Source organism: Halictus rubicundus, unplaced genomic scaffold (assembly GCF_050948215.1).
Source record: "Halictus rubicundus isolate RS-2024b unplaced genomic scaffold, iyHalRubi1_principal scaffold0028, whole genome shotgun sequence".
NCBI classification, from domain to species: Eukaryota; Metazoa; Arthropoda; class Insecta; order Hymenoptera; family Halictidae; genus Halictus; species Halictus rubicundus.
Window position 1 is genome coordinate 1,163,430 of NW_027488569.1, and position 15,779 is coordinate 1,179,208.

Genomic DNA, 15,779 nt, shown 5'->3' on the forward strand with positions numbered 1-15,779 from the left:
CGCCGGTGTCCGCGGGACTCGCGTAAAACTGCGTTTAGTTGCAGCCTTATTTGCCGGATCTCCTCGCGAAGAGAATCGGTCTCCGACGAACCGCTTGCCTGGCTGCGGCCTATTTCCGCTATCCCCGTTCTGTTCCCGGGGATGTCGTGGATCCGATCGGCGATCTCTGCCAGCTTGATCCCTTCCTTAATTGACGTGGCGGCCAGGATCTGCTGCGTCTTTATCGGGAGACGGTTCCGCCAAATCTCGTTCAGGAATTCTTCGTTCACCACGGGTCCGGCGAGCCGTCGCAAGTGACGCAAAAATTGCGTTGGCGTACGGTCGCCAATTTCCTCCGTTTCTAGGAGTTTGCGGATCCGCGTGGTGTCCGAATCCGTGAGACGCCTCACCAATTCCGCCTTTAGAGTTTCGTACCGATCCACCGGGGGCGGGTTGAGGATAATTTCTTCCACCTCCTCGATGCTGTGGGTGTCTAGTCGAGCGACAACCAGATCGTATTTCTCCTGGTCACTTATGATTCTACCGACAGCGAATTGAGATTCCACATGTCTGAACCATAACGCTGGTTTCTGTGGCCAAAATGGTGGTACCTTCAAGGTGGTCGTGGCGATGTTGGCTCCACTAGCGTCCGCATTGTTGCTTTTTTCAGCCATTGTGAGAACGTACACAAACACTTATACCCCGTCGCCTATTTTACCAACGATCACGTCGTGGTCACCAGTTTTAGGTGACGTGGGGTAAATGAAATGATATGTGACGCGATGGTTTCACGGGTAACAAAAAATATAGTTTATTCACGAGAACTGGTTAACAATTAACAAATAATAAAGACTATAAAACACAACGAGAAAACTTGAGTCCATGAGAAACATGCGAAGACCAAAATATACAGAAACTCTACGTCGCGTATAACAAAACCGTCGCGGGTGACTCAGACTAAAACTCTCTGGAGCTAACGTTCTCCGCGAGAGTCCAAAGCTTTCTGCCCTTCTCGTTTCTGAGGCGCGTTAAATAATGTCCCCGAAAAACCGTTAAAATAAGGAGAGGTTTCCCCCCACAAGGGCATGGAGAAAGTTTCCTCCCCCACACATTGCATCCGGGGACTTCACTCTTAAGGGTACTGTAACGGTCGAGCCGAGGTTCTGGCAATCGTCACTTAAATGACCAAGCCCTCAACCCGACCTCCCATGGTACGCACTTGAGAAGGATGGAATTTCCGCGTCCGAAAATTCCACGTTCCCACGCACCATGGTCGCCACAGTTTCGAGTTGTACTTTAAATTAAATGTTCAAAATGTCCACCACGGGCTTGTAAACATTTATTTACTCGAAACATCAAAGTTGTTCTAACATTTTTTAACATTTCAGGAGTCACTGAAGCGCAAGCGTCACGTATTCTTTGTTTCATATCCTCTTTTGTCGTCGGTGGTTCAAACATAACTTTGTCCTTTACATATCCCCATAAGAAAAAATCTAATGGTGTTAGATCGGGGGATCGAGGAGGCCATTGACGAGGTCCCCCACGACCTATCCATTTGTTCCCAAATTTTTCGTCCAAAAATTGCCTGGTGATGATTGCCAAATGTGGAAGAGCGCCGTCTTGTTGGAACCACATTTCTCTTCTAACGTGCAGTGGCACATCTTCCAAAAGCGCAGGCAAATGATTTTTTAAGAAATCACAATAACTTGCAGATGTTACAGTTTCTTGAAAAAAATAAGGTCCAATCACAAAATCTCCTATTAGGCCACACCAAACATTTAAAGACCATCGATGTTCAAATGGAACACATCGCATCCAATTTGGGTTTTCCACGGCCCAATAATGCAGATTATGTCTATTTACATGCCCTGAATTCATAAAAGTGGCCTCATCGGAAAAAAGTATTTTGCACAAAAAGTCATTTTCCACAACACCCTGCAGCCACTCACAAAATCTTACGCGGTGATCGTAATCTGCTATCGAAAGCTCTTGTGATAAAACCATGTGATATGGATAATACTTTTGCCGTTTCAAAATTCGTTGAATTGATGAACGACTAATATGTGATGTTTGTGCAAGTGTACGTTGACTAATATGAGGATTTAATGTAATTGCAGCAAGAATACTGGCACTATTATTTTCATTAGTGACAGCTTTACTAAGCCGCTTTTCTAAATTATGAAATGTTGCATGACATTTTTTGATCCCATAACGTTCAAAAAACATCACTGCTGCACGCCGACAATTTTTTTGGCATTCACCTAACGTTAATAACATATTCACTTCTGTGTCAAAAGTAGCCATAATCACAATGTTACTGCTTGAATAACAGCTCTAAACTGAAAACGTTTTCATAGACAAGTGAGTCAAACTCAAGAATTGTAAATATTATTGTTTGTGTTTCTTCATGAATAAGCAAAGGACTCAAGCGCGTATAATTCTATAACGCTATTTCCGAGCGCTTCAAGTACCTACAACTCGAAACTTCAAACTGTTATATCTCATCATGGAAGTATCTGACAAAAAAATGTTTCAGACAAAATTAACTTGTTTTTTCCGGTAGAATCTAAATATGTAACATTTTATAGGGGGTTCCATTTAAAATTACAAAGGTACCTCCCCTCCCCCGTTAAAGGGGAAGGGAGGCCACTTCACGTTTATGTAGTCAGAAAGACCCTTCAGTTCCATGCAATTTAAGACTAAGAACTTTAAAATCGATTGCACAGTTTTCGAGATATTGAGCTGTTCAGAGTTATGTGGGCCACCCTGTATATTTAGTGTAAACGTGTACAGTATTTTGAGCTATGTCACTGGGTTATACATGCAGTGATTTCTCGATAAATGTCCAAAATGTGTGGTTTGTACCAACATGTTCGTTAAATTTGTCTAATCGAAAATGATGAGGTGCTCGAAAAAATGTGTGCAGAAGTTAAGGAAACACCCTATATTTTGTCAGAATCACATAGAATAATCATTACAGACAGGAATTGGAACCCAAAATACTTCTTTTCAAAGCTGCCACATACAACGAGGAAAAGTAAAATTTAGAATTTATCTGAAAGTTTTAGTTTTATTCTGATCGAAGCTCCAACGGCCGCTGAATCATGTACGGTCGCAGGTACATGATTGGCCATGAAAGTTGGTGCCCTTACAAAGTCACGTCGCGCCGCTGCTATTCTAGCAACGCGACACGCTGCTACCTGAGCAACCTCCTTCAGCTACTAATAAAACAATAAACAGCATACAGGGTTTTCTCGATCTAAAACACAGATCTGGCCGGGAACAATGATCGGCCAGGAAATACTATTGTTTCATTAACTGCCAAACGTGGATAAAGAACAGTGAAGCTCGAGGGCGTGGGTTTTCCCCAAGGTTCTGTGCGCGTCCGGCTGTAGCTGGCTTTTGCACCGAACAGCGAAACTAGCAATAAACACCCAGTATTTCTCTGCTGCAAGAACGGGCTTTTTTGTCGAGTGCAAGTGGCACAGGCGGTGTTTGCCGTCTCTGTTTAGGAGTTTCGCGTCCCTACCTGGAACCATACAAATTATCTTACGAGACAACAAAGCAGGCCAGAATCGTTGGCCGTGGGCTGAACCCCTCAAAATATTTAAAAAATAGTCATTTTTAAGTAGAGATACTTAAATATTTTTTGCATTTCTCAAACATTACTTTATATATAAATTAATTATAATTAATTTTCATTGATGTGTTGAATTAGAAAATGAATGATTGAAATATATATATATTATATTATATAATATAAAAACTAGTTTTTAAAACTATTTTTTACTTTCCGTGAACAATATTTTTTAGTGTTGGTGTTAATTTTTAAAACATAAACGCATGCTTTTCTGTGTAAAAAAAGAGATATTGTACATACATAGTGCAAATTAAAAAGTACTAACATAGTTATATTTCAGACGTTAGTTTTATTTCGGTATTTATTTCAGACGTTAAAACCACGTCTCGAAAAAGACGTCTTTAGGGGAGTCGTATCGTTGTCATTTATTTCAATAATTCATCATAGATTTGAAGATACAAATTTTGGCCACGAACTCGGCCGAATTCGCCACTGTGCGATGGCTGGCAACTTGAGGCTGTACTCACACCCGATGGGGAGCTTTCGTTGACACATGTTTAGAAAGTTAGGGGTCTTTACTGTGGACGATACCTTGTTCTTAAGGGATCTGGCCGCGGAGTGGGGATGGGCGAGGGTGTCTTCTAGTGAGAGTGAGTGACTTCCCATTACTTATCGTGGAACCATCCGGAGACGTATTCGATATTGTAAGTAATTTTGCGAGTGAATCGATCTGGGAGCAGAAGCAAGTGTGTGAAGTGAAAACAGCATAATTCCACATCGTCATTCTTGGAATATTCAGACAAGTAAGTATTTTTATTGCTACTATTTGTTATCGTTAGTGTTTTTGCTGATGCTCTTCCGCTATATTTGTTACATTGATATAACTTCTCTTAATTTTCGTATATATCTCTTTAATTAATGTTTAAATTAGTATGCTTTCTTATAAACCAAGAACATCACGCGTTGCCGATATTATCAGAGCAGTTATTTAGTACCCTTAGCATGCATATTTTAAAAACAAATAACCTTTTTAAAATTGGACCAAACTGCCTGAATTTTTTGGAGGTGTTATAAAGATTGATTTGCTAAGTGATGTATAAATAATTTTTTTTTAATTTCTATTGGTCGCAATTGTGAAGAAAAAAGTAGAGGTCGTGATTTTTAAATTTTTTATCTGTGTCTCTAATGAAAATTTAAAAGGTGCCTTTTGTAGATCTACGTAAGTCATATGCATGCACAAAGTTTCATCGAAATCGATTAAGGTTGCTATGAAATATGATTGATAGAAAATAGCAAAAAGTGTAAGAAACTGCGATGTACGCCCTAAACTCAAAGATTTTTACATCTTACAATGCTTACAGTATTTTTATGCGTTAACCGATTTCAATGAAACCTTGCGCCCATGTATGTAACTTACTTAGATCTACAAAAGGCACCTTTTAAATTTTCATTACAGACACCGATATAAAACTTAAACGACCAATAGAAATTTAAAAAGAAAATAGTTATGCATTATCTTGTTAATTAATTCTTCTAACAATACCAAATATTCAAGCAGTTTGGTCCAATTTCAAAAAAGTTACTTGTTTTTAAAGAGTGTATGAATACTTTGTACACCGACTGTACACATGTATAATGACATCTGCCAAAGTCGATTGTAGTACTATTCAGTCATGCCACAGAAATTTTGACTGTATTTTCCAATTCTAGGCAAGCAAACAATGGAAACTGCAACGTGGACGGTGGTTCAATTCATCGAAGATGGCAGCGTGGAGGCAGTGCCAACAAAGTGGATAGAGGGCGAAAATTGTTACTGGCCACCACTGCAACGGGGTCGTTTGATGACCGCAATCAAAAAACTGGAGGCCAGTAACAATTTATGGACCAAGTACAAGGTCAAGATATTTAGAAACAACACTTTCGGTAAGTTACAATTATTATACACTCTAAATGTACAATTGAAACAATAACGCTTGTAACGCTTCCCTTTAATGCTTCTAGATGACTACATGAAGAAACAAGGCAAAGGCCGCAGAGAACACGAGCGATCTGCAATCGGAGGCAGAGTCACCATTGGAGAGGAGAAAAAGGTCAACATACACAAGAGATAACAGTACCTCCTCTGACGAGTCAGCAGTTTCCTGTCCTGCTCCAGATTTAAAAAAACAGAGGAACATAGGTATGTAAATTCAAAAGGAAGCACTCTATAAAACATTATATATTACATTCATAGTTATAAATCATTCTGGTTCTGTAATTAGTATATCTTTTTAATCAAAATATATTTTATTTTCAGCCACTTGTTCGAGATCTGTTGACGAGGAATCGCAGGGAGAGGGGCAAGAGATTCAGATACATAACGATAAGCAGCGTAGTATTGGTAAGTTAAGAAAAATATTTTAGAGATAAATAAGTTCACTTTAAAAAATATAATATCTAACAAACAATTAATAGGAGAGCAAACGGAAGATAACTGCTGCAAGGGGTGCCAAAAAAGAGACGGGATGTTAAAGACAGTAATAGAGCAGAACCATTTGACGAGAATTCTGCTCACAGAAGTACTAGCAGAGGTGCGAGCACTGAAGGAGACGACACGCAGCAATAACGCAGGAGGATCACGCAGCGTGTCATTTCTCAATAAATTCCCGAATTTAAAATTCTCGATAAAATCGGTAGAAGAGGTGACGTTGCTTGAAGACATTCTAAGGAATCCGGAGGAATTTGATTATGGAGTAAGTACAATTTACAGATGTAAGAAATAAACTAAAAGTAATTGATCTTTCATTTTCATTTAGTTAACAGAATGTCCTATTAATAAAATTTTATTTTAGGTTACGGAAATGTCTAGAATAGGAGGAGACAATATGTACTCCTTCGTGAAGAGGGTACTGACGAGCCTCCTAACCAATGCAGTTGCTATGCAGTACAGTTGGATGGGGAGGAAAGGGAAGAAACCCTTCAACTGCTCCAAGATCGCGGAGCTCGTAATGTGTAATTATTACCCTTAATTTGCTATTACCATAATAACGCTGATTCGTATGCAAATCACTAAAAAAAGAAATTCTTATTCTAGGTGCTGCAGAAAGGGCCAATGTCCACGGCAGTAGGAGAGATTTAGAGACATCAATACAATTATGGCTGAAGAGGGCGGCCGAACGCATAAACGTTACTAATAAGGTACTTTAAGTTTAATTTTAATATTACTTGTAACCGTAATTTTCATTCAGATTTTGATTTTAATTTTAATTGTAATTTTAATTTTAGTTTCAATTGTAATTTTCATTTTCATTTTCATTTTCATTTTCATTTTCATTTAAAGTTTAAGTTTAAGCTTAGGTTTCATTTCAAGTTTAAGTTTAAGTTTGTTTGTTTGTTTAATTTTAATTTTAATTCGATGTTCAAGTTCGATATATAAAACTATTCAGTATAATGAATAAAATCAATATTTTGAACTCGTTCTTCTCCACATTTGTTTTTTTCCCTCCCAATCCCTTTTCGCATGACTTATGTCATATCTATATTTGTTTGCATTTTAATTAACATTTATGGACGTCTTAAGACGTACCGTTTTGTAACAAAGACGTTCCAGGGACGTTCCACGGACGTTCGGAAGCCGTTCGTAGGACATTCAGGACGTCTTTCAGACGTCTGAATGTCCGCCGACGGACGTCTTTAAGACGTCTTTAAGAATTCTGTGTGCTATCTGGGGTGTGACTTGAACGAGAGAGCGAGTGTGCGTTGCGATTATGGACATTATTTACGATTTCGAATACTACTCAACATCGATTTGGTTTATTCGACCTCGTGTACGCACACGAGGGCTGCTTTGAGGGGGGGAGGGGATGAACGCTGGTTGTTATGGAGTGATAATCTCGTGTGATGATGCGGAGCTAAGTCTAGAATTGCTATACCGTGTTTTCCGATGCAGCCTACTATACAGTGGAACTCGTAACGTTCGACCCCGAAACTATGTTGGAACGGGCAACCTCGAGAACAGGGCAAAGGAAGACGTCCGATATCCAGGATAGGGAGAAATCTACTGTTAAATTGTTCTTTTTAGGAATGTCCAGTTAATGTTATCCTGCGTTGTGAGCCGCTAATTTTCTCTGGTTTTTAAGTCGTGGTTTTCAAGCAAGAAAAGCCTTCTCGGGCAAATGCCAAGTTAGTCGTGGTGCCGTCGGGTCCATGGTTTTCGTTTCTTTGTATTTACTCCCGCGGTACCACTGGCCTTGTTGATTCAGAGTTTGTTCATTATTCTATTCACCTATTAAAGAGGAAGAGGAGGGAAGAGTTACGATTTTACAAATCTCATTTTTTTCCGCAAGAGAGAGGTAATCCTTTGCACAGGAACGTGACGCTCCCAGCTCACGCGTAACGCGGTCAGCGGGAGCCACCCCCACCACGGAGTATCCCCATTGCGGGGTGTCCCCACCGCTAGTAAACAGCGAAAAAACTGGTCAAGCGCAGGTGGCCATCACCCCACAAAGGAAAAACGGAGGATAAGGAAAAATTCGGAGATGAGCCTGAAATAGAAGAAAATATGGCAGAAACATTAGTATAAATACGGCTGCTAGGAAGCCGCGGATGGACACAACAAAATAAACCATTCAAATAATTAAAAGGTAATAGTTTATTTAAATGTAGAAATTCCTTAAATCACAGAAAACGAAACTGATATCTGAAAAGACCAGCAGCAAATGACAAACCTGGCACGCGGGCCGAAGATATCAATTGGGGATTCTAAACCGAGCATTCTGGTATCCGGAAAGTAACGCAGACGATTTCAACCATGAAGACGATTATTTCCGGCCTGCATGGAGATTATTTCCCATCAACTACCCTGACCCTCCGCCGACTCCGTGGAGACTTACTCCAACCTCACTTCCCCCCGCCGTAATACCCCCATTAGACATTAATTTAATCGAGGACCCGCAAGTTCTATATTTTATATTATTAGAGCACCACATACCAGATCCACTATCACCAATACAGGAACAATTACACTGACACACAAACATAATCTAAATAACACACACACACATACATAATGTAAATACGCATACACACACTGTAAATTTACAACATTTTTTAATATATATGTGAGATGGATGGATGGATGTGTGTGTGTGGACGGACGAAGGGCGAGCGGCGGGGACGCGAGAGCCGCCGAATGTTTAAAGGTAGCGGCCGTTGCCCCGGAAAATAAATAAAGAAGACGAATCGCGCCTAGGAAAAGCGACCGTTGCCCCGGAAAATGAACAAACAAGACGAACGCTATAAAACAGGGCAGAAAAGGCAGCGCGAACAGAGTATCGATAGAGATCGTGAGAGAAAGTCGTGTAGTCGATAAAATTTAGAATTAGTGTCGTGATCGTTATCGTCTAGGTGTGTTTTGGTTGTAAAAGTTGAGTGTAAAAACATATTGTCTATTGCCAATAAATATCTGCATATTAGCCGGCTTTATTCCTACATATATACAAATCTATATATAGTATATAATCTATATATACACAAATCTATGGGTTCAAACATTCTTTTTCCTACAAGCTCCAAAAATTCCTTTTTCTGCGAAATTAATAAAAGACGTAACACAGCGGTCCCTCTCGTGTCCTGTTTTTCGTCTGACCACCCCATCGTTTTCGTAAGCGTGTTACGGCGTGCATTTTCGACCTACGTAATGCCCCCCCCCCAAACTTTTGTAGGAAAAAGGTGCGTAGATTAATGTTGTACCTTTATTTTCTTAAATGAGAATAATTAATGATTCACAAAATATCAATCACTCTGTCACGGGAATCAGAGTACGACCTTTATGACGACTGTCGAAAAACTGCCGTCCGAAGACGCTTCGCGTGACGCTCGCCGGCTGAAAAATCATAGCAACGATCGGCCGCATTTGTTCCAAACGAATGACTACGAGCCCCCTTCTTATTATCACCTCACTTCACTTTTCAGAAAAATCTTGCGTAACATCAGTGTTGTTCGAACCGTAGTAGCGAAAACATCTCTAAAGACTTGTCAATTCAAAATTCACAGTTGCTAATATGTGCGTTTTTAATAGTTTTGTACACACACGAAAATTATATCCGTACTTTACTTCATTTTAGCCTATTGCAATACGTTTTAGTTATTTTGCTATCTCTAACACATAAATAAATGTATGTTTCTACGTAAATACTGAAAATATAACATACACATACAAAACTGTTTATTTCCTCTTTGTATACAAATAACATTTATTAAAAAAGTATATAAACTATCAGTTCGAGTTGATTTATAAAATTAAATTAAAGTATCTAACAGTATACACATATCCAATGGAACACAAATTACATGAATAAGGTCGCTATTAGACCAGGCCACTGGTGGCGCAACACCGGACGCAAACTGGTGGCACCACCGAATTGAAGGGCTTCAATAAATCAGCCACTGGTTGTACCATCGTAACAAGAAACGCGTTTACTTCCGCTATCGATGCAACGCTTTCGTTCGGTCGTTTTCTTACTCTCGATGCTATGACGTCAATTGTTGATGCTCTCGCAATGCTGGTGGCGCAATTGGTGGCTTAGTCTAATACGCTGCATATAAAATAACGCCCCGACTGATGGCGACGCCACCGAATGTTGCCCGGCCGGTTACCGAGGCCGTCCACCAGCTCGGCAACAATTTTTGACGAAGCCACGAGTTGCCGTGGTCTAATAGGCTACATTTGCTTCACTGTCCCAAGGCGTACCGAGCCACAGGTAGAGTAACTTGGTTACGCCACCTTTGGCCTAGTCTAATAGCGGCCTAATACTTAAATCTAGGTGTTCAGTAATCAGAAACGTATGTTCAACATGTTTAGGACGGTTCAGACAGCATGAACTGAACCTCGAGATAAAGAAGATCTTAAACAGAGTTTATAATTGGTATCGATTAATGTTGCGGCACTAGTTTTGATGTCTCCAGTTCCCGAGCTCGGCTTTGATGCGGGGTGCTTTTATAAGCGTTGCCAAATAGCAACAGCTGTCTCGAAAGTGTTAATTAATGCGTTTATATGTATATTACAAAATATTATAAAATGTTGTAATCTTTTCATTTTGATTGTATGTTATCGTAGTTATTATATATAAAATATACTATTTAAAGAAATCTAATATTTTCAGTATATATAAAAGCTTGATAATCTCTCTTTACTTGTAGGTTTTTTTTATTAAACTTTTATATTTCCCAGTCTTTCCAAATTCCCAGTCTTAGTAAAAGAAAAGTAATATTAAAAAGAGAGAGATTAAGAAATCTAAATTTTTACAGAATTAACTGCTTTTTTTGCTGCTTCATCCAAGTCATTAGCTGTAATAATTGGTAAACCACTTTCCTCAAGAAGTTCCTTTGCCTCGTTGACATTTGTACCTGATTTAAGAAGAATCGATTTTTAAAAACGATGGAAAAATAAATAAAAACATGTAATGGAAAAAGTTAGTACAATAGAAATAAAACAGTAGTTACCTTCTAAGCGGACAACAAGGGGAATCTGAAGTTTAAAATTACGAAATGCTGAAATAATTCCTTTGGCTATTGTAGCACAATTTACAATACCGCCAAATACATTTACAAGAATGGCTTTTACTTTTGGATCTAAACATATATCAGAAAAGGCAATTAAAATGATCCTCAATAATTGTTTAAATTTAGGTAGAAAATGCATTTTTACTAAAGTACTAAACGTCAACTGTACTAATACGTAATGCTAGTGAAAAATATTTAAATAATTTCTATAATATACTCTTTTTAAAGGCTATAACCGGGTTTGGGGGACAAATACGACTCCGGCCCAATTTTAATCGAGTTTGAACCATTCGATAACCCACCAAACAGAAACCTTTCTGCCAAGTTTCATCCAGAAACCTCATCTGTAAGGGTACTTATAGAGGAAAATCAAAACACCAGTTTTGGCCCATTTTCCCTATTTAATGACAATTCAAAATTCTGAAAAAAACCTGACGCATTTCGGACACCAAGCCCATATCAGGAATCGTTTTCAGATTTTTCCGTTGCAAACTCTGGCTGTAAAAAATGAAAAACACGAAAAGAATCGAAAAAAATGCAGATTTCATGTAGAAGTTGAAGAGACACTACTACAGACTTAATTTAGCAATGAGATATTGTCGTAAGTATTATACTCAATTTTTTTCAGAGTCCTGAGTTCGGTGCATCATAATTGAAAAAAATAAAAACCACTTTTTCCAGCGTTTTTTCCGTGAGAAACTAAGTTATACTTATCTTTTCTGAATCTTAAAAGTATATTATGAAAACATTCAACGTGTTAATAAATGCAAAAGGCCAGGATGATACTCATCGTAAAAGCATGGGAAACAATAATCCAGGTAAAGGTCGACCGGAAAACCCAACAATGCCGAGAAGTATAAATAAAAGAAGACAACGCACGTCTTCTACTAAATTTTCTATAATATCTTTAACATGCATTTTCTATTTAAACAATGAAAATAACAAAATGTCGACAGCGAGGCTCGAACCAACAACCTACTGATTACCAACATTTCTCGCTACACCCTCGACCACACATCTTCTTGTTAATTCCTTAACGCGAACTTCTTATACTGAGTAAAGTGTTTCTCTCTCGTTTCTCTCTCTCTCTATTCTACAGTGTTTCTTCAACTTCTACATGAAATCTGCATTTTTTTCGATTTTTTTCGTGTTTTCCATTTTTTACAACCAAAGTTTGCAACGGAAAAATCTGAAAACGATTCCTAATTAGGGGTTTGGTGTCCGAAATGTGTCAGATTTTTTTCAGAATTTTGAATTGTCATAAAGTAGGGAAAATTGGCCAAAACTGGTATTTTTATTTTCCTCTATAACTACCCTTACAGATAAAGTTTCGGGCTGAAATTTAGGAGAAAAGTTTCTTTTTTGGTAGGCTACCGAATGGTTCAAGCTCGAATAAAATCGGGCCAGGGGCGAATTTAACCCCCAAACCTGGTTATAGCCTTAGTTACCTAAAATTATTATCATATTACCAAGCAAATTAAAAGTTTTTCCATATAGCAATGGAAACAACGATAGACATGACAGATCCTATTAGAATAGGAAATATCTATGTTAAAAATGAATGAGACTTTTGTATGATAAAAGAAACTGTGTTGCCAATGAACCTATCAATTTCCATCAGTTACTCCACAGTCACAGACATTAAAAAAACAGTAAAAACTGTATTTGTGATATTTTCGTGGAACCTTTTTTCTGTACAAAATAAAAATCATCTCAACCAACTCAAAATATTTTAAAACATTTTCCCTCATCTTCAAGAACCAGTAACTGTTAAAATTTGGAATATTATGGGGTTGAATGTCAATCATTAGAACTGGATTATTGTTATTTGAAATCAAATTGTCAAGTGTATGCTTTCAAAACCTGTTATGCTTTCAAAACCTGTTATGCTTTCAATTAAATTTGAGCCTGTAGTCGAATTTGTAGTACTTTTGTTTTGCTTTTTGAATTATGTCTTTCCTACTTTGTTTTATCACAAAACAATTCCTTACATTTCATTTCATTTATTACATATTACACAATATTAAACTTTCTGGTTAGAAAAAAATAGAAGATGAAAAGAATTCCTTGTTAAACAACTAAAAATATTATATGTATAAGTCTAAATAAACTAAATTTTTATTTTTTTTAATGTTTAATTGTATGGGCCTTTTGTTGGAAAATATGAACAAAAGACAAAGTATAATTTAGAAAACTATAATTAGTATAATTAGTAAATATAAAAGTATAATTAGTAACGTGTGTTTTGGAAACAAAACATTATTCATATTATTTTGGATATCTTTTCATACACCTCAAAAAGATTTAATTCAAATACCAAAATTACAGTTTTACTGCTTCTTTGTGAATAAGTAGCATTTATTAGCAACACTTGGTTGCATGGTTGGATAATAATAACTAGATTCTTCAATAGTTGTTATGCATACCTTCACTGAGTATTCTAAATGCTTGATAAACTTGATTTTCTTTAACACTTCCACCAACATCCAAAAAATTTGCTGGAGATCCACCATTTAGTTTAATTATGTCCATAGTTGCCATAGCCAATCCAGCACCATTAACTAAACATAATAAGCAATGTTGTATTTTAAATACATTAAAATAAGAAATAAGTTTTTTTGCTGCCATTTGTATATTTCAAAAATATTATCTAACTTTTTCTTAGACAAAAGCAATATAATGTAGTTTCTTTCTTTAACAGAAAAACACTATATAATTCTATACTGTACCTAAACATCCTATATCGCCATCCATACTAATATAATTCAAATTAAACCGTGACGCATCTACTTCCCGTGGGTCTCTTTCATCGTTATCTTCCAAAGCAAACAATTCTTGTTGTCGAAATTGAGCATTATCGTCAAATGCAATTTTTGCATCAACAGCTACAACTTGCTTGTCAGTAGTTTCAACCAATGGATTAATTTCTACTTGCAAAGCATCAATATCTACAAATAGTTTCCATAAATTTTTTAATTCATATATTGTCTTTCTTTGAATATCTGGATCCACAAAACCCAGGAAGGTGCTAACATCCTTAGCAATATCATCATCAATTCCATAATAAATGTCAAGTGGTACTGTTTTTATTAATTCTGGATTCTTTTCAGCAACAGTTTCAATATCCATGCCACCTGCTGGTGAAGCAATTAACACAGGACCATTGTGCTGTCTGTCCATAAGAATGCAAATATATGTTTCCCGTGCAATGTTTACAGATTCAGCAATCATTATTTTCTGTACCAATATGCCATCTTTTGAAGTCTGTTTTGTAATCAAACGATGACCTAACATATTTTTCACAACATCTACAACTGCTTTACGGCTATTAATAGAACACGACATGAATGAGACATATATTTTCTTTCATTTCATATTTGGTATTATTTCACTTACTCCTTTATGAGGTGCACACCACCTTTGAAACCATTGTTGAACCATCCTTTGCCACGACCACCAGCTAATACTTGAGCTTTTATAACAAATTCATCAGCACCTAATAAATAGAATTAAGTAGATATATTTATATAAGCAGACATAAATCATTACAATACATATTGATAAATATGTTTGTAATAATATGTTCGTAATTATTAAAAATACAAATTATTCTTTGCATATACATAGAAACAGTTACAATATTATAAATTGTTCATTTTCAAACTACAATGTATGTTGACTTCATTTTTCTTTTTATTCTGTACATTTAAAATATTCAAGAGTTTACTATTTGAAAAATTCCTAGGTACATGACAAGTACTATCAATTAAAAATATTATACTATTGTTACAAGACCTATAATTTTTAAAGCAAGTATTTTTATTAAGTATTTTTTACTTTTACTTTTTACTTTTAAGTATTTTTACAGCAAGTATTTCATTACTATCTTTCATTCTATGTCTTTGATCTAGTTTATATTAAATGTAATGTGTACATTGAAATAGCAAATTATCAATTTCACATATGAAAAGATGAAATTAATAACATAAACCATTACATGCACAAAATAATAGTTAAGAATAAATACTAACGCAATGATTCTAATGCAGAATTCGCTTTTTTTAAGTCATCAACAAGAGCAAAGTTTTGTACAGAAACTCCACAATCTCTGAGAAGTTCTTTACTTTGATATTCAAGTAAATTCAAATATCTCATTTGTTTATTATTCATTATTAGACCCTTTTTCAAAATTTCGATTGAATTGAAAGATTTTCGGCAAGCAATACGGAACATGTTTAACCCTACTTTTAACGCTTTAGAAAATACCGATAAAAATTGCTTTTCTAATAAATACTTGAACTTATTTACGAATTAAAATCACTCGGATTGAAATACAATAATTTGTCGTTAAAACATGTAATTACGACGATTTTACACGTAATATATTCTCATTTATATCTTTAAAGTAATCACCGGTTCTTAACATTAACTACAAAGTGGCTATATCTCAAATATAAATAAGCGGTGCGTTGCACAATCTTTTTAACCTCTAAATCGAATCAAATTAATATATAGAGATATGTACATATATTTAATATGTTTAATTAATTAGTAAAAATACGTATTAAATATATGCATGTTTTCAGTTTATTATGTTTGTATTGTATAAAACATATAACTGCTCCGCTAAATTTGTAGTTTATTAAATATATTATTATTATTACTTTGAACTCAAATA

General features: G+C 36.3%; 2 protein-coding genes across 2 annotated transcripts; one reads left to right on the forward strand and one right to left on the reverse strand.

Moving 5' to 3' along the window:
• The first annotated feature begins 5,122 nt into the window (after nt 1-5,122).
• On the forward strand, nt 5,123-5,697 carry LOC143363219 (uncharacterized). Its single transcript, XM_076803813.1, has 2 exons — nt 5,123-5,482; nt 5,561-5,697. The coding sequence occupies exons 1-2, from the start codon at nt 5,281-5,283 to the stop codon at nt 5,668-5,670; spliced, it is 312 nt and encodes a 103-aa protein (XP_076659928.1). The 5' UTR covers nt 5,123-5,280; the 3' UTR covers nt 5,671-5,697.
• A 4,053-nt stretch (nt 5,698-9,750) lies between these two features.
• On the reverse strand, nt 9,751-15,575 carry LOC143363217 (succinate--CoA ligase [GDP-forming] subunit beta, mitochondrial-like). Its single transcript, XM_076803811.1, has 6 exons — nt 15,133-15,575; nt 14,498-14,597; nt 13,831-14,426; nt 13,528-13,662; nt 11,042-11,170; nt 9,751-10,945 (listed from the first exon to the last, which is right to left on the reverse strand). Exons 1-6 carry the CDS (start codon nt 15,332-15,334, stop codon nt 10,833-10,835), a joined length of 1,275 nt encoding a protein of 424 aa, XP_076659926.1. The 5' UTR covers nt 15,335-15,575; the 3' UTR covers nt 9,751-10,832.
• Nucleotides 15,576-15,779: the final 204 nt, after the last annotated feature.

Coding starts and splice junctions, on each gene's coding strand:
- LOC143363219 (XM_076803813.1), top strand. CDS start 5,281: ATGGAAACTGCAACGTGGACGGTGGTTCAATTCATCGAAGATGGCAGC. Junction 5,483..5,560: donor ATTTAGAAACAACACTTTCG/GTAAGTTACAAT, acceptor TAATGCTTCTAG/ATGACTACATGAAGAAACAA.
- LOC143363217 (XM_076803811.1), bottom strand. CDS start 15,334: ATGTTCCGTATTGCTTGCCGAAAATCTTTCAATTCAATCGAAATTTTG. Junction 13,663..13,830: donor TGGCGATATAGGATGTTTAG/GTACAGTATAGA, acceptor TATTATGTTTAG/TTAATGGTGCTGGATTGGCT. Junction 10,946..11,041: donor CCTTGTTGTCCGCTTAGAAG/GTAACTACTGTT, acceptor TTCTTAAATCAG/GTACAAATGTCAACGAGGCA.